Source organism: Adiantum capillus-veneris, chromosome 16 (assembly GCF_014529385.1).
Source record: "Adiantum capillus-veneris isolate H3 chromosome 16, ASM1452938v2, whole genome shotgun sequence".
In the NCBI taxonomy this organism is placed as follows: Eukaryota; Viridiplantae; Streptophyta; class Polypodiopsida; order Polypodiales; family Pteridaceae; genus Adiantum; species Adiantum capillus-veneris.
The window spans coordinates 61,294,049-61,313,167 of NC_140946.1; the positions used below are offsets into that span (position 1 = coordinate 61,294,049).

At 47.3% G+C, this 19,119-nt stretch overlaps 2 protein-coding genes across 2 annotated transcripts in view; both read left to right on the forward strand.

The window, feature by feature from the left end:
• Positions 1 to 19,119, forward strand: part of LOC147439145 (uncharacterized) — a 144,193-nt gene that overhangs the window by 87,138 nt on the left and 37,936 nt on the right. The window contains exons 17-18 of the mRNA XM_086485052.1: positions 13,024 to 13,182; positions 13,334 to 13,455. Of these exons, the coding sequence (XP_086341178.1) occupies positions 13,024 to 13,182; positions 13,334 to 13,455 (281 nt within the window). The remainder of the gene's footprint in view (positions 1 to 13,023; positions 13,183 to 13,333; positions 13,456 to 19,119) is intronic.
• LOC147439147 (uncharacterized) lies at positions 7,272 to 7,829 on the forward strand. The gene has a single exon (XM_086484501.1). It carries the CDS (start codon positions 7,272 to 7,274, stop codon positions 7,827 to 7,829), a length of 558 nt encoding a protein of 185 aa, XP_086340627.1.

A 19,119-nucleotide genomic window follows, 5' to 3' on the forward strand; every position in this document is an offset into this window, starting at 1 on the left:
AAATTGCCCGTCAGTCTGCAAGTGGAACGATGACGAGAACTGCAACCGCGTGCCAATGTTCTCCCAAATTGCCTTCCAAAACAAACTCATAAATCTGGGGTCTCTGTCGAAGACAATCGTCTCAGACGTGCCATGTAATCGGAAAATCATCGTGATCATTCTGTATTCTCGGGAGATCAAAAAAAATGAAATCCATTTCAATATTTTCCCAGGGGCGGGTGGGTGGGTATGGGTAAAGGCTGTAACAATCCCTGTGCCTTATGCCTGTCAAACTTGACCTTCTAGCATACCAAGCAACTGCGCACAAACTCTTCCACATCCTTCTTCAGTCTCCGCCAAAAGAAATCTCTCTCTACCCCTTTCATGGTTGTAGCAATGCTGCGGTGACCCGTAAAAGGTGGACAGTGGCAATCAGTCATAACCTTTTCCCTCAACGGCTGTGTAACGCACAACATAGTCTTTTTCATCAAGTAGCCTTCCCGAAGGGAGTATCCAGCTACTGTCTCCCCATCCCGTATCCGTGTGAAAATATCTGCAAAATCTGTATCTGTGGCACACTGATCGACCATATCCTCGAAGCTCCTATGATGTATCGCGGAAATAGCCAGAACCAACGGTTTCCGAGACAAAGCATCTGCCACCACATTCTTCTGTCCCTGCACATGGACAATCTGGAAGTGAAACTATGACAAGATGTTCGCCCACCGCATCTGCTTTTCCGAAAGCTGCTTCTGTGACAAGAAGTAGCGCAAACTCTGATGGTCTGTAAAGACAATAAAATCCGCTCCGAGTAGGTAATGCCGCCACTGAGTAAGAGCATGGATAACCGCCAAAAGCTCTTTCTCATAAATCTGTGCTGTCATCTCCGGCCTAGAGAACAAACGGCTCTCGTAAGCTATGACATGGCCTTCTTGCATCAAGACCGCACCCAGACTACGACCACAATCATCACAATATACTTCGAATGACTTCTGCAAGTCCGGCAAAGTCAAAATAGGTCCCGTAGTCAATTTCTCTTTCAATGTCTGAAAGGCAGTCACCTCTGTGGGTCCCCACAAAAAAGGTACTCCTTTCTGTGTCAAGATATGCAAAGGGGAAGCAACCTCTGCAAACTTTCGTATGAACCGCCTGTAGTATGAACATAGTCCCAAGAAGCTTCTAACTTCATGGACATTCCTCAAATCGGGCCAATCACGGATATTCTCTATCTTGGCCGGGTCCATTCGCACTCCTGCTGCTGACACAATGTGTCCCAAAAAGTGTATCCATGGTAGGAAAAAATTCACTTTTCTTTGCATTAATCACTAGCGTGTGATCTCGTAATGCCTAAAAGACTTGAAGCAGATGATCTCTGTGTTCTGCCTCATTCTTCGAGAAAACAATGATGTCGTCAAAGAAAGTGCCAACAAATAGCCTGTACTCTCGAAAAATCCTGTCCATCATCCGGTTAAATGTCGCAGGAGCATTGGTTAAGCCAAAAGGCATCACCAAAAACTCAAATAACCCAAAAGTCGTCCGAAAAGCTGTCTTGTAGACATCTCCTGGCGCTATCCTGATCTGATGATATCCACTCCTAAAGTCAATCCTGCTAAAGCACGAGGATCCCTGTAACCTGTCGAGTATATCATCGATCCTAGGAATCGGAAATCTGTTCTTGATGGTGATTTCGTTGAGAGTGCTATAATCGATGCACATTCTCCAAGATCTGTCTTTCTTCAAAACCAACAACACTGGAGAGCAATACGGTGAAGTACTAAGCTGGACAAGACCCTTTTCCAAGAGGTCTTTCACTGAGTTCATAATCTTTTCATTCTGTACTCGGCTCACACAATAAGGTGGCCGATTCCGTGGTGTGCTTCCAGATATCAGATCAATGGTATGATCTTCAGGCCCTCTCAAAAGCAATCGGCATGAGCGTGGAGAAAAAAATCTTGGCGTTCTTTTCTTCAGGTCAAAACATATTCAACTTTTATCCATGGTTCAGTTCTCCCAAAAGAATGAGTAAGAAAACTGAAGTTCATCAAGTACAATCTCTAAGCCCTTCATTTATCAAAGTCGCTTTTCGGCCCGGTAGTCAACCACGGCGTAGTTCTTGTGGTACCAAGGGATCCCGAGTAGAACGTCACTCTCGTGCCCTGAACACCCCTGTCATTGCAAACGAAGTTTGCCAATGCTCGGTGTAATGGCAACATCCCATCCGGGTGCCAGTCGAACTACCTCCCCCTGTGGCGTCAGTCTGTCGGGCGCAGTTCCAAATCGAGCCGCCAATTCCAAGTGAAAAGAAGTTGGCCTTGGCTCCTTCAAAAGAGCTTCCTGATCCTTCACTTTGCCCCGAAAGCGGCAAAGTTGTACTTTCATTTATTTGATTCGGTGCAAGTCCCACGCCATGTGGTACCAGTTCTGCTTTTCTATCTGCCTTTTCTGCCACATTCCTCAGCTGCTCTCGAACTCTCAGACCTGTCGTCGTCTTTATCATTCTGTTCTTTCTGTGCCTTATCAGGGCACTTTGCGGAAATATGTCCATGTTTCCCGCATCCAAAGCACTTCCCCTCTCTGATGAAGCGAGCTCTCTCCTCAGGAGTAAGCTTGGGTCGTGCATCCTTTTTTTTTTCTCTGGGTTGCTCTTTTTCATTCTACTTTCATTCCCAGAAGTCTGTTTGGCTCGTTGTGTCATGGCCTCATCTGTGGGGTAAGTCAGACTGCCAGAGTGAATGGCAAAGCCCCGCTTCGCATGACTCATCAACTCCTGAATAGAAGCTGACTTCTGTTCCAAGCAGTGATCTCGGATCTCTGTAGGTAGACCCAAGGTAAACCGCTCAATTTGTTCTCTGAACGAGATCTTCTTGAATGAAGAGGCAGGTAGAAAAGAGCTCCAGAATCTTTCACAATAAGAATTCACTGTATCGCTCTTGGTCATCCGGAGATGGTTCCAAGCAGCTCGTATATCTCGCTCAAACTCTTGAGTCAACCAAGAAGAAATAAAAAGCCTCTTGAATTTCAGCCATGTAACTGGCATAGTCTTGCTTAATAGAAGCGTGGACCACCAAGTAGGAGCATTCCCCTCAGAGTAAGAGGCAGCTCTCCGAATCTTGGAGTGCTCTGAATAGCGTCCTCCCACGAAAGCGATGTCAAACTGCTGTATAAGAGACAAAGCCTTCGAAGCATCTGAGTATCCTGAAAAGTATCAAACTTGATCGAGTGGCCACCTTCCTTAAACTCTCGGACTTTCTTGCTGTTATCTTCGAGAAAGTCATACTGGTTGGCTTTGTAAAAATTCTTCTTGTTCGCTAAAACTTTCCGTCATCGGAATCTGAGCTGTCTGTAGACGAGTCCTCAGTAGAACTGTCAGTCTCTGGGCGAGATGTAGCCTTCTTTGCCTTTTTCTTGCCCGTTCCGAAGCTTTGTGTCTTGCTTCGCTTTTTGCTTTTTTTTCTGTCTTCTTCGCTCTAATCCGAGGAGCTAGAAGAACTGTCAGAAGAAGAAGAAGAAGAAGAACTGGGTACTCCTTCAAATCGAACACGCTTCTTCCGTTTCTTTGCTTTGTCGAATGTCGACTGACGACCCAAATATCCCGGGAAGTCAGTACCTTTGTTCTGCTTTTTGCCGTGCTTTTTGCCTTTCTTTTGCACGTCGAAAAGCTGAGCAATCCGTGCATCAACCACGTTCTCCAGTTCCTTCTCCGTATATTTCTTGGAGGTAGAAGGTTTCTTGAGAGCGGGTTTCGGGAGTGGTGTTGTGGTTCTCTGCCACTCCATCTGTACCTCTTTCAAAGAGGTCTGGTTCATATATTTTGCCATCTTCGGGTCCTTGGCAAAATTGAGCATCATCTTTGTTGCATCACCAATCAATTGACGACGCTCCATCTCTCTTTGCTCCGCCTGAGTAGGCCGAGGCGGGCCATACTCTCTGCCTGAATCTTCGTTGTGATCCCAGCCCGCATCTCCAGATGCAGAGGGAGTCGACTGATCATTGCCTGAAGCCATAGGTGCCGCGGAAAAAAAATTCGGGGATCGGATTTCCCGTAGAAGAGAAATAGGCCGTGCTCTGATACCACTGTAACAAACTTGGACACTCCAAGTCAAGAATCAACCGCGACAGCACCAAATAACCACTTCAAAACAATTCACAGATCACAATAGATTTGCACTGGCCCGGCGGAGTTCCGTGCCTAGAGATATTGGCCCCAAAGACTGGCGCCCCTTTCGGTATTTCTTTTTGTATTAATCAATCATCAAAGTACAAGAGAGCGGTTAGGGTTTCACTCTCAGACTCTGCGTCCAGATGCTCTGAGAAGTGAGGCCCTCACCACTAATTTAAAGGTTACAAGGGATGCCCAAAAGCAGAGCCCCAAAAGCTTTTAAAATCAAAAGCATCAGTTCTCTCTCTCTCTTAGAGAGTCTTTTCTCTTTTTTTTTTTATAAAAAAAAGCAAAAGCAAAATTCGCGTCGCTCATCATTTTCCAAAAAAAAAAACATATATATATATATATATTTTTAATAATCCGCCTCCGCGATTTCCGGAATTTAGGGTTTTTGGCAAAAATTAGGGTTTGCAGGAATTTTAGGGTTTCTGGCAGAAATTAGGTTTTTTGCTGTCCGCCACGTCATCACTTTGTGACAACTGATCACATCTTCGTTCTGCGCTGCCTCATTGATGGGGCAAAGGCGCGGAAGAAGAGGCTTTACTGCTGCTTTGTGGATTTCCGCAAGGCCTTTGACACAGTCCCACGCGAGAGACTCTTCCAGCGCCTTCACAGCATTGGGGTACCAACAGAGATGATTTGGGCCATATATGCTCTCTACGAGAAGGTGACGGGTCGAGTTCGTTGCCCAGGCGGTTTTTCAGAGACCATTGCTAGCACCATTGGTGTTAAGCAAGGATGCCCACTCTCCCCGACACTCTTTGGGCTCTACATCGACGAGATCTCCGACTACATACTGCGAGCAGGGGGAGAGGGGAGCGACTTGGCAGGTACTCCGGTCCACATCATGTTATATGCTGATGATATTGTGTTGATTTCAGAGTCACCCGAGGGCTTGCAACGCCATCTTGAGGCCTTGGACGAATTCAGCACACACAGGGGGTTGACTGTGAACCTTGGCAAAACCAAGGTTATGATCTTTCACACATCCAGTGCAGTGAGGAGCGCTGCCACCTTCACAGCAGCAGGAGGAAAGGTTGATGTAGTCACCTCCTATGTCTACCTTGGCATCACATTCACCAGCCTACCAGGACCCTTCACTATGAGGCAGGCTGCTGCTGACAGGCTCACCCGAGGATATGCAGCTCTGGCCATGCTAGAGCGGAGATGCCACCAGGCACACTTTCAGGAACCCCGCACGAAGGGGTGGCTTTTCGACACCTTAGTCACCCCGGCCTTGATGTACTCGGCGGCAGTATGGGCACCAGGATTGACAGCTGACCAGTGGACACAGCTTGAGAGGCCACAGGTATGTATGATCTCACGCTTGCTCCGCAGCAAGAAGACAGTGCCACATGACATTATTAGAGCCGAGCTCGCCACACCACCCATGGTGGTAGAGGCACTATTCCAGACAGCCTGCTTCATCCAGAGGATGAGAGAGCTACCTCCTGACAGACTTACTCGTAGAGCATTTGAGGCAGCTATACAGCTATCAGAGAGTGGGCATGAGAGAGCATGGTACTCACAGGTCAGAGCATGGTTTGAGGGACACGGTCTTGACATGGAGAGCCTACCACCATTCCAGTACGACCCCCACTCACCATATGTTCACCTCTCTCGCAGTGAGAGGAACTTGGTACTGAGACAGGATCTGTGGCAGCTATACACTAGGAGAGTCTGGGAGTCACCTGGCTTGGGGACGAGGATGTCAGATTACAGAGACCAGTTTCTCACCATATTGTCCGGGGGGTTCATACAGAGACCACGCTACATGGACACATATATGCCACATAGCTCACGGGTGGCGATTGGTCAGCTGAGAGTGGCTTCACACAGGTTAGAGATTGAGATCGGGAGACATACTGGTGTTCCCAGGGAGGAGCGCGTCTGCAGAGCCTGCACAGAGGAGGTGGAGAGTGAGGAGCACTTTGTATGTAGATGCAGAGCATACACTGAGATCAGAGGCAGGTATGAGGCCCTATTCAGAGGACAGCCCACTCTCCGAGAGATCATGGACTCTCGAGATCAGAGACAGCTCGGACGGTTCTTACTAGAGATACAGAGCCATCGGGACACACTACTACAGCCACACACAGCTACACAGACAGAGGGGAGACAGTCGCAGCTCACAGACTTCTTTCAGAGGATTACCGCCCCTCCCCCACCAGACACTCAGAGGGGAGTGACACTCCCACAGGCGGAGGTGAGCCGAGCTAGACGACGACCACGAGTCACAGGCTACAGGGGCGCGAGCTCCCACCACCGACAGATCGAGGAGATCCGAGCCCGGGAGCGCCGTGCCACTGAGGAGCGAGTGGCCCGGATGAGGGCCGACCCGACAGCTTTCATCCGGGCAACCTTGGCACCAGACCCGCCCATGTACCACATCTTACATCCCCCCATTAGTACAGGATGGAGCTAGATAGCTTGATGCATTCTCATGATTGTACTACCTTGAGCATATAGACATGCATATACCCCTAGAGATAGAGCTCCATCCCTCCTCAGATACCCCACTACCTACACTCAGTTCAGTTTTGTATCATTTTTTGTTTCATTTGTCTTTCCGATAGACGGATGACATACACACCATGTACATTTGATTTGTCTCATAGGCCGATTTCGGCCTGACATAGACGTTAAAAATCTTTCTTTCTTTCTCTCTCTCTCTAACCCTAACTCTAGCGCAGGTTACCACCGCCACCGTCCTCTGTCCCCCAGCCTCCCCCTGGGCGAGGGGCTGCCCTATGGGGAGGTATGAAGCCATAGCCCCGCCCCCTCCAAGCTAACCTGTGGCATCCTCGTGACCTGCTGCTGTGACAGCGTGCAGAGCCGAGACGACACCAGCAACGGAGACTCGAGAAGCCTAACGATGGTGAAGGCGAGTCTCCCTCTGCTGGGGACGACGAGGGGCTGCTGAAGCTGTTGGAGTTGCTGCGGCATGTGGTGGCACCCGAGCCGACAGAGGAGACTCCTCCTCTCTCCCTCTCTCTCTCTTTCTCTCGCCACTCTGAACCTAAAGAGCCCCTGCCCCCCTAAAAGCTAAGGGCTTCAAATCAAACCCAGATAAATCTCTGTGCACTTTGGGACAAAGTGAGCAGCAGCCATCACAACCCGATTTTTTACCATGAATACACCAAAGGTCACCATGAGGAGCCGACCCAGTTTTGCAGCCGTTGTGGCAGCACCGAGCAAGAACGACCGGATTGGACAGCTTCAAAGAGCCCTTGACCAGCTTATGGAAGAGAATCGGGATCTCAAGGCTCGCCTCGGTAAGCTTGAGGCGCGCTTCGACTCCATGGTCGATCTTGCCACAGACAAAGTAAGAGAAGTTGAGGTGAAAGTCACCAATGCTCAGTCTGTGGCTTTGGCAAAAGTACAAACTTGTGTGACGATGGAGCTTCACGAGCAGAAACTCCAGGAAGAGAATGCCCTTAAGATCCGAATAGGTGGGCTTCCCTCACCATGGTGCACTACCGAGGACACGCTTGAAGAAGCAATCATCAAGCTCAACGATATTATTCAGCCCATCGCCATCAAGCCAGAAGACATTTCTTGGATTAACGACACACACATGAAAGTATCACCAGAGCACTGCCTTCTCACTTTTAAGGACAAAGAGGAGCGAGTGAGGCTATTGCGCCAATCTTACCTCCTCAAAGGAACAAAGGTTTTGGATTGCTGAGGAGCTGACCATGAATCAACTCAAGGTTAAAAAGTGCGAACTCAAGAAGGTCGGAGAAGCCCGAAAGCAAGGCAAATGGGCAGTCTACCGCGGGGGGAAGGCCATCATTCAAGAGTTTTGAACTCCCAAAGGGGTTCTCCCCTCATCCAACCCTACTCAGGTTTAAGTCTTGTTTTCCTTTTCTTTTCTTATCTTCTACCCTGCTGACGGACCCTCAGTCCATAACTGATATGTATCTAATGCCCTCACTTAAAAGGCCGCGTTGTAATGTTTTTTTTTTTTCTCCGGTCCAATGGGTCATATATGACCTCCGTGGACGATAATGCTATCTATCTATCTATCTATCTCTCTCTCTCTCTCTCTCTCTCTCTCTCTCTCATACGCGTAGGACTCCGTGGGAAATTCTGTGTGCGAAATGGTAAGTGAGCCCGATACATCTCTTGAACGACAAAACATGGAAGCAATTTCCCTTGCACAGGACACGGAAGCCGTCAATGTCTCACCTGTTTGCAAGTCGCGAGCAAAGGCAACCTTCATGCTCACGAACAAGCGGATGGCGCAGATGGAGAGGGAAATGAAGGAGTGGAAAACAGAGATGGAAAGATGGTGGAAGGAGAAGGCCAACCTCCTTCAGATGGTCTTCAATGAAGGCACACAATGGAAGAAGGAGAAAGAGAGCCTTAACGCAGAAATACAGACACTCAAAGAAGAAGTCTCAGCCCTCAAACAAGAAAACCCAAACGCTAAGATACGGACACTCAAAAAAGAAGTCTCAGCCCTTAAACAGGAGCTTGCTGATAGAGTAAGCAATGGACTAGAGGAAGGCGAATTTCAGCCCTCGGTAATAGATGAAATCAAGGAAATCAAGGAACGGGTAAAAATGATCACAGAGGAAGAGAAACTAAGTGTGGCAAAGACATCTTCAAGGGCGGAGATGATAACAAGGACACAGAAAAAGGCGGATGAGGCCGAAAAATGGATTGAGGTCGCCAAGAAAGGGAAAGGTCAAGAAACTCCTTGTACACCGACGCTTATCAACATGACCCTCAAAGAGGAACAAAGAAGGAGGATGCGAACACTGCATGTGAGAGTGACCGGTCTCAAGGACATAAACAATCTGGAGAAAGAGGTCACAAGCCTTACATCCATGATGGGGATGGAGAAGCCTTCGCACACAAAGGCATGGAGGGTAGGTAAGAAAAGTGATGGGACGGAAGAGTCTTCAAAGGGGAGAGCTCTCATACTACGCTTCCCCTCGTTGGAAGAAGATGCTTAGAGAGCTGGATATGGGTGAGTTGGGACTTGACAGATGAGAGAGAGCAGAGGGAGTAGGGGAGATACCTCATGGAAATGACGACTACACATGGATTAGCCATACTTAATCGCTTACAGTGATTTCCTGGAGCAGCCGGTTTCACATGCTTTCCACACAGACATGGGGCTAGTACAGTGGATTATGTTATGACACAACCGAGCTTTGTCCCCTGCATTCAGGATTTCACAACGGGAGCCAGGCCAGTGGGCATAGTAGTAGATCATGCTCTCTTGAACTGTCCGTTAAATTTCAGTATAGTACAACCCAGACATTAGGAGGCAAGTCACACACCCGCTATACATTTACACCAAAGACTGATTTCGTTTATACAGAGGAGATTTGGGACCGTCTATTGGAAGGCACAGTTGACACAAATGGTACAGGCCTCTCAGTGGAGGAGTGCACCACTCTACTACTGACTGAGACACTGCATGGGGCTGCATCAGTGGCATACCCACACACACAGCCGGGCAAGAGACGACATTCTGGGAACATGCCCCAGAATAGTTGGTATGATGAGGAGTGCAGAGAGATGAGAGTCCAGCGTCAGAGGGATCTTCTTTTAGGAGTCATCACTTACAGACAGTCTCAGATTGCTTTCCGACGCCTTGTGCGACGAAAGAAGCTAGCTTACCTAGCTCAGATAGAGCGAGACTTATATCAGATGTTCTTGAGTAGGGACTCAAGAGAGGCATGGCGACTCTTTCATGAGCACTCCCCTCCCCCAATGATTACTTCACCTGATATTTGGGGCCAATATGCGACATCATTATATACGGTTCCTGGACAGGAACTCCTTCAAGACCCTACCAAGCCTTGCCCAGCTACGAGCACTTTCTTTACACCTGAGATGGTACAAAGGGCCGTCGACAGGATGAGGATCGGGAAGGCATATGATCATGACGGTCTAGTAGCGGAGCACTTTATACATGCCAGGGATATGCTGATAGAGGTTCTCACAATGTTGCTCAATCGTGCCATGTGTGAGGGATTACCTGAGACTTGGAGGTTGTCTAATATTGTGCCCATCTTCAAGGCTGGTGACCCTACAGAGCCTGGGAACTACCGCACTATTATGGTTGGACACACATGACACGGTTGTATGCATCTATTCTGGAGCAACATTTGAGTAATTTGGCAGAGGGCGAGGGTGTACGAGCAAAGGGTCGAGCCGGTTTCAAGAGGGTTTCTCCACTCTTGATCATATTCTGACACTCAGGGCCATCATTGAGGAGGGTAGAGCACATGGGAGATGGATCTATTGTAGCTTTGTGGATTTTCACAAAGCATTTAACATGGTACCAAGAGCTCGATTAATGCGCAGACTCAGGAGATGGGGGTGCCCATAGAGGTGATTTGGGGGATTATGGCTTTGTACAGATCAGTGTTGGGACATGTACGCACTCCGGAAGGGGTATCTGATTTAGTTCACTCTACTATTGGAGTGAAACAGGGCTGCCCATTGTCTCCTACTCTATTTGGTATGTATGTTGATGAGGTGTCTGATTACATTGACAGAGAGGGTGACAGGGGTGCCCAGCTGGCAGGGATGTGGATCCCATTGTTGCTATATGCTGATGATATTGTGCTGATATCAGACTCACCAGAAGGTATGCAATGACATTTGGATGCACTACGCAGTTTTGCAGAGGATAGTGGATTGTGTGTAAACCTAGGTAAAACCAAGGTTTTGGTGTTTAACACCACACCGCAATGGGTCAAGAGATCAGTACCTACTTTCAAATATGGTCAGGAGATTGTGGAGTATACAGATGCATACACTTACCTGGGGCAGTCTTTACTGGGCCGATATTTTCTTTGAGAAGAGCAGCAGAAACTAGACTAACTAGAGCTGGTGCGGCTCTGGGAGGAATGGAGAGGATGTGTTCGCAGGTTCAGTTCCAGGAACCTAGGACAAAGTTATGGCTCTTTGATACTTTGGTTGCCTCTACTATGTTATATGGGGTGCAGGTTTGGGGACCTTCTGTAGGCCAGGATGGTTGGAGGCGTATGGAGAAGCCCCTGGTATCTATGATCTCTCGGTTGATTAGAGCCGAGGCTTCCGTACCACATGATATCATTTGAGCGGAATTAGCTGCCCCCCCCCTATGGAGATTGAGGCGCTTACCAGGTCAGTCTCCTTTGTACACAGTCTGTGGGATACTAACAGAGACAGATATGCCAGAGTGGCTCTAGAGTCCTCCAGACAATTAGCTCTTAATGGGGATACATCATGCTGGTATGCACAGATGGCATCATGGTTTCAGACACATGGTTTCACCATGGACAGGTTGCCTCCTTTTCAATACTCTCTACAGGTACCCTTGAGGTCTCTAACGCGGGTAGAGATTAATAGACTCATTCGTCAGGATCTGATCTAGCTGGACACGAGGAGGACAAGGATAGAGCCGATACAAGAGTTGGGCACACAGATGGCTTTCTATAGAGAGCATCTTCTCCACCTCACGAGGGATGGGTTTGTGATTCGACCTAGCTATATGGACACGCATCTTTCTCATGGTTTGCGTTGTGCCATTGGCAGATACGCACGTCCTCACATCAGCTCGAGATTGAGACTGGCAGATTCAGAGGGACACCAGCAGATAGCAGGATATGCCGCTTATGCCATCTAGAGCCAGAGACAGAGGTACATTACATATGTCATTGCACAGTGTACTATGAGATACGAGGCCGTTTTCATTGTCTATCCAGAGAAGGTTTTGGGCCTCTATCAAGGGTCATGAGTTATGAGGATCAGAGATGTCTTGGGCTATATCTACTTGAGTCACACACGCATAGAGAAAATTTACTGAGGAGAGCTGAAGAGAGACAACCCCAGAGACAGATCACAGATTTCTTTACACTAGACATTGTACACCCAGAAGAACAGACAGAGGAGCAGCCAACAGTGGAGAGGTCTGCCCGCACTACTGGCATTCTCATAGACTGAGCATTGGAGCTAGGGAGATCCAGACGACCCCGATGGAGAAGAGGAGCTACACAGTTTCGAAGGAGGCTACAACAAAGGATTCGAGCCATACTTTTTCGTCGTCCAGAGTGCAGATGAAGATGGATCTCTACTTCCCTCCCATATTGTCTACACATTGTACTGCTTAGTTCACACATTTTACGCCTTTCACCTTTCACACCTATCAGCTTAGTTTAGGATTCTGAAGTGTTTATATTTTGTTATCCTAGTTTAATTTATTTTGTTAATCTGACTTTGTATCAGATACACCGCACTGTAACTTTCTGGTCTCATAGGTCACTTTGGCCTTTTGAAGACGTTAATATAACATTTCATTTCATCTCATTTCATTCTGGCACGTGGTTCTTGGTCTCTCTTTTGGAAGGCGTGCCGAATGCTCACCAACTCTCTTTCATTGGAAACCGGAAACCGGAAACCGAAAAGCGGTGGCTGGCCTGTCCCTCTCTATATAAAGAGGAGTTGTTGAGCCCGTGGGGAGCACACCAGAGAGGGAGCACTCACTGGTGCAGGCGTGGTGCACGGTGTGTTGGCGAGGGAGACGGTAACGAGAGGAAGCAGGGCAAGGCGAAGGGGATGGCGCACATGTCTGAAGGAGAGGAAGCATGGAGATGGTAACGAGAGGAAGCAGGTCTCTGTGTGTGTCCCTCCGTGCAGGTCCGACATAACGAGAGGAAGCAGGGCGAGGCGAAGGGGATGACATGGATTTTTAGAGGGAGAGGACCGGGGGGAGAGAATATCGGAAGGGTATCTGCTTACTTGGGGGTTTTTAAATTAGAATGAGCCAGTACGAGTGTCGAGTATTGTGTGTGTGTGTGTTCTTGCTAAAGAAAAAAAGTGGTTTCTTTGACAGAAGGCTAGTGTTCAATACTAACATGTAAAGGTTCGTGCAGGTGTTGATCACTAATATGTACAGAGATCAAGGAGTAATTGTCGGTATGTGTGGTGATGGAGGGAATGACTGCGGGGCATTACGGGTAGCTCATGCTGGAATTGCTCTCAGTGAGGCTGAAGCTTCTGTTGTGTCTCCTTTCACTTCAAAAGAGAAATCGGTACTTTTGCTTATCCTTTCTGCTGTTCGCCTCAATTGAATGAATTTGTGCATGCTTATAACAGATATCACGATGGCTCGAAGTCAAAGGATTCGGGTGTCAATTATTTATGTTGTCTTTTTAATGGATTTTGAGTTTCACAACTTGTCAGATTTTATCAGTAGTGGACTTGCTTCGGGAAGGACGTGGCGCTCTGCATACATCATTTGCATGTTACAAATTCCTGATTATGTATGGGTTGATGTTTTCCATCTTCAAGCTTTGTTGCTACTGGTATGCATCTTGATGCTCTTTCTACTAATCAATTTCTATCAACATTGTAAATTGCAGTCTTTAGATGCACAAATAATTTGTTTCAGTGTTCTAACTCAATTGTTTAGTAAACTAATAGTCTTTAAAATGCAAAAAACTAAGTGTTTCTTGAATGTATGTTTGTACTTCGGAGATATGAGGAACAAAAGTGGCATGTCCAAATGTGGAGTCGTCATTGTTTCATTGCTTGTGTGGACCTTTGGTTATTGCTCAACAAAAAATTTGTTTGGAACTTCTCTTTTATTGTATGGTGCCTCCATTTCTGCAGCACTTCTCTTTCTTTTACTGTTATATTCCCTAAATCAGGAAACATGTCATGTTGGCCTCTGGCCTTTTTCAAGGCGTTTAATAAAACTTTCTTTCTTTCATTGAGATCAGTCATGTCATTGGTGAAATGCCTGGCAGTTCAGAGACTGCTGATATGGCAAGGCAGCAGACAAGGTGGCATGCAGTGCCGATGTGGCACTGACCTCGTGGCAAAACGACAGTGCACGAGGATGCTGACTTGGCAGCAGGTTGATACTTATGTTGAGAGTGGGCAGCTGGGATGTAAAGAGCAGCAGCATGACTGCTGGCAATACAAAAACGATGTGAGATACAGAGAACAGAATCAGATGAACCGGCTAATGTGGCAAATGACCAGTTGGTGGTGCCGACATGGCACTCCTGTGATGCAGCCAGCATTGATGTGAAACGCAGCATGGCTGGCACGGAACAGAATCAGATGAACCTGCCGATGTAACACTCCTGTGATGCAGCTAGCATCGATGTGAGATGCAGAGAACAGAATCAGATGAACCTGCCGATGTGACACTCCTGTGATGCAGCCAGCATTGATGTGAAAGGCAGGATGGCTGGCATTGCATGCAAAACCGCCCTTTGCAAAAAAACAATGGCAGCAAGTGTCAAAAACTGGCACCCAACTTGTAGAGGGGAAACTTTTCATAGAAACTTTTGGCTAATTTAAAGAGAGCATTAAGAGGCCAGTTGTAACACACAGAAACCGAGAGCCCTCAAGTTGGAAAACTCAGAGAGAAGTCTTGAGTACTTGGGAGCAGAGCACACTCGTGGAGCCCTCAAGTTGGAAAACTCAGACAGAAGTCTTGAGTACTTGGGAGCAGAGCACACTACACGTACATGCAAGCAGAGCCACCCGAACAGGTGAAAGTTGTACCACACTTCGGTGTCAAGTATATTCTAAAAGAAAGGGGTGCTGAGTTTAGGGCCAAGGCTTCTCCGCAAAGTGGTGGTCTTGCCACTTGGATTGTTTTCATATGTGTCGTCTAATTTGGTGGTTTGCTAGGACACCGCCAATCTTGAGTGAAACCAGCCTCTTTACAAGTCATTTCAAGCTCGGGGTAGTACAACCATGAAGATACGTCAAGGTAGCCAGGTCCATCCCGTGCTAATAGGGGGGTGTAGAATGCGTACATGGGAGGATCGGGAGCAAGGGCTGCTCGGATGAATGCAGCTGGGTGAGCCATCATTTGGGCTCGTCTCTCCTCAGCAGCTCAGCACTTTCGGGTCTCCATCTCCTCGATCTGCCAATGGTGGAGTCGTGGGGCCCGCCATCCGGTGTCAGGTGCAACGGAAGAGATTAAAGGTTTTGCTCGGTCTAGTATTCCACACACAAACACAAGGGACACTTTACTTCACTTGAAAGAAGTTCAAAGAATTGAAGTGAACTGAAAGAAAGAGAGAGAAAAGAGACGACACAGGGATATCGGGTCCCAACCTCAAGGCCCCCCTTGCTCTGTTGCCAGAGCAAGTACTTTCTTTATTCTTGCACAAATGCTACTACAATGACTAAGTGCTGAGATGCTGATGCTAATGTATACTGATGCTACTAATGCTGGGTACTGAGGTACTAAAGGGGTACTAAGGTTCTATGTCGATGACGATGATGTCGACGACAAGGTGCTGATGGTCTATGTCGACAACGACCGTCACGGACACGACGATGACGCGATGAGGCTAGGGCTGAAATCTTAAGACGCTAGGGCTGAAAAGTGAGATCGCTGGGAATCTGCTGCAATTGGGTATTGCGCCGCCGTCGACGACAATGACAACGATGTCGACGACAACTGCTGTTCTAAGGGCTGACAACTGAAAACGTTGGTTGTCAGCTGTCCTTTCGAAAAAATCCGTAAGCTGTGACTGTCTCCCCCCCACCTGTCTGTGTATGTGGTTGCAAAATGTATCTCTATGCCTCTGTATCTCCAACAGGTAGCGCCCCAACTGTCTTTGATCTCGCGAGTGCATGATCTTGCGGAGGGTGGGCAGCCGGCTGCCCTCTGAATAATGGCTTGTATCTGCCTCTAATATCATCATAAGCTTTGCATCTGCAAACAAAATGCTCGTCGCTCTCCACCTCTCTGCATACTCTTCGACATACTCTCTCCTCCTTGGGAATGTCATGAGTTCGCCCCACATCTATCTCTAGCATGTGTGATGACACTCTGAGCTGACCGATCGCCACCTGTGAGCTTTGTGGCATGTAGGTGTCCATATATCATGGTCGCTATATGAATCTATCCTCGAGTATGTGACACAAACTGGTGACGTGGCTTCTGGCTGCCCAATACACACACACACACACCCTCTCTTGCAGGAACCCCCGCTGGAATGATGACGTGGTTGCACAGTACGGACACGTCCGCAATTTACGGCACTGATCACAGAAATCCATACAGCTGACTTGGTAGCTTTGCGTGGGCAGATTTTACGATAGTTTTGGCTACTGCTTTTGGCTACGCAATTTGCAAGAGAAAGATTGAGGGAGCTTTTGCTCAAGAGAGCTTGTGAGAGAGAGAACATGCTTTTCATTTTGAAGCTTTTGGGCACTGCTTTTAGCATCCCTTGTAAACCTATTTAATAGTGGCTTGGGCTCTCACTTCTCAAACCATCTGGACGCAGAGCCTGAGAGTGAGTCCCGACCACTTCCTTGTAATTTGAGTTGCAAACTAATACAAAAAGAAATACCGAAAGGGGCGCCAGTCTTTGGGACCAATATCTCTAGGCATGGAATTCCATCTAGCCAGTGTCGAATCAATTGTGAATTGTGATCTATTTTGAAGTAAATTCTTGTGGTGTCGCGGTAGATTCTCAACTTGGAGTGTCCAAGTCTGTTACAGTGGTATCAGAGCGCGGCCGATTTCTCTTCTACCGGGAAATCCGATCCTTTTTACGCGGCACTTATGTATTCAGACAGAGATCAGTCGCTCTCTGCATCCGGAGATGCGGGAAGAGATCACGAAGAGGATTCACCTGAGGAGTACGGCCCGCCTCGGCCTACTCTAGTGGAGCTTGAAGAGATGGGAGCGTCGACGACTGATCGACGACACAAGAAAGATGACGTTACATTTTGCGAAGGACCCGAAATTTGCAAAATTTATGACCCAGGCCTCCTTCGACGAGGTGTATGCACAGTGGCAACAAACCACAGAACCACCCCCCAAATCGGTGCTCAAGAATCCTCCTACTCCAAGGATGTTTACAGAGCAAGAATTAAAAGAGGTGGTTCATGCACGGATTAGTCCGAGAGTTCAAAGAAAACTCACGGATTTGACACGTTTTTTGGTTTTCGAGATGCTTCGAAGGCTTTGGCCTTCATACAACAGTTTGACATAGCTTTCTCTGGAGGGCGTTACTCAGAGCACTCCAAGATTCGGGGGGCTACTTCTTACTTAAGGGGAAATGCTCAAACTTGGTGGTCCACGCTTCTATTGAACAAGAAAGCGCCAGTTAAATGGTTGAAATTTAAAAGGCTTTTTATTTCTTCCTGGTTGACTCGGGAGTACGAACGTGACATATGAACTGCTTGGAACCATCTTCGGATGACCAAGAGAGATTCATTGGACGCATATTGCGACAGATTCTGGAGCTCTTTTCTACCAGCCTCTTCATTTTGTTGGGTTAAAGGCCTAAAAAATCCCTTTTTGTACATTTTTATACTTCGTCCAGGTTTATATTGAACCTGGACACATTGTTTAAAGGTCACTTATAATTAAAGGTGGGAAAACCCAAAACTCACTTATTGAGTTTTCCCCAAAAACGTGAGCTCTCTCTCTCTCCCTCTTCGTTCTGCTAGCGCTTCCCTTCTGCAGCACAGTGCCTCCGCTTCAAGCCTCAAGGCCTGCACATCTTCGCGTGCTCTATCACTTGCACACACCGCCGCGCGCTCATCAACTGGTATCAGAGCCAGATTAGGGTTTCAGAAGCTTTGCGGAGGTGGCTGGACAACAGGCAAAAGGCTTCTCGCGTCAAATTTCCGCTTTCATCGCGAAGCCCCTTGCTTCCGGTGTCACTTAGGGTTCCCAAAACAGCTTAAAACAGGCTGAAATTAGGTCAAAACAGGTAAAAACCAGAAAATTACAGGTCAAAATAGCAAAATGCATGTGTTCTAAATCGATTCCCGTGAATGCCCCTCGCTTTTTCCACTCAAAACAAGTCCATTTGATGCAAATTGATGCGCTAAAACAGTAAATTTGCAAAAAAATTCAGAATTGGACTGTTTTTATGTACACAAATTGAGGTTTATGTATGCCTTTTGTGGGTTTATGCAAGTACGCATTGGGGATACTTGTTAATTGCTGAAATTTTCAGCACATTGTATGCAACGTGTGGTACATTGTGATCATTGGAAATTTTCAGATTTTGTGTAGACACTTTCTGCTACATTTTTATCCGTGCAAATGGCCTCTACTTCCTCGTCCTCTGATGCCAAGAGCTTGATTAAAATCAAGCGATTTGACGGTACAGGTTTCGACCTATGGCAGGACAGGATGCAGGGGATTTTGTTCCTCAAGGATTGTAAGGACGCCCTTTTGGCTGTAAAGCTTGAGGATATGCCGGATGAGGATTGGGCCAAGCTCAACAAGAGGGCAAAGGCCTACATCAAAATGGCTGTGACCGATGACATTCTGGTGGACATAAAGGGCTTGGACAGTGCACATGCAATTTGGCATAAGTTGAAGGCCACTTATGAGAATGCCACCCCTGTGAATCAGGTGCATTTGATGCGCAAACTGGTGAACATGATGCTTGACGAAGCCAAGTCGGCTTCTGAGCACTTAAGTGTTTTCACCAGTGTTATGAGTCAGCTACAGGATACTGGCTTCAACCTTTTGATGACAAGTTGAAAGCCATATTTTTGTTGATGACTTTGCCAGACTCTTGGGAAACGCTTGTGGTTTCTTTGAGTAATAGCCCCAACCTCACATATGATGGAGTACGAGGCTCCATCTTAAATGAGGAAATTAAACGCAAGTCTAGTGGTGGGGAAGGTGGCAGTTTTGCTTACAAAGCGAGAGGCAGAAGTCAAAAGCAAAATACAGGTACCAAGACTCAAAACAGGAGCAAAAGCAAGTCTAGGGATAAGGATGTGACTTGTTATTAGTGTGGCAGAAAAGGCCATAAGAAGCCAGATTGCAGGTATTTCAAGAAAGAGAAGGAAAGAAAGAAGAAATCACAGGAGAAGAAGAAGACAGAGGATAAGAAAGGGGAAAAATCAGCAGGTACCTCCTCCAAGGATTCGGAGACTGCCAAAGTATCCTCTAGTGTGGTTATCACAGAGTTATCCGACAGTGAAGAGATCTTGGTTGTAGCTTCATGCCCCTCAAATTT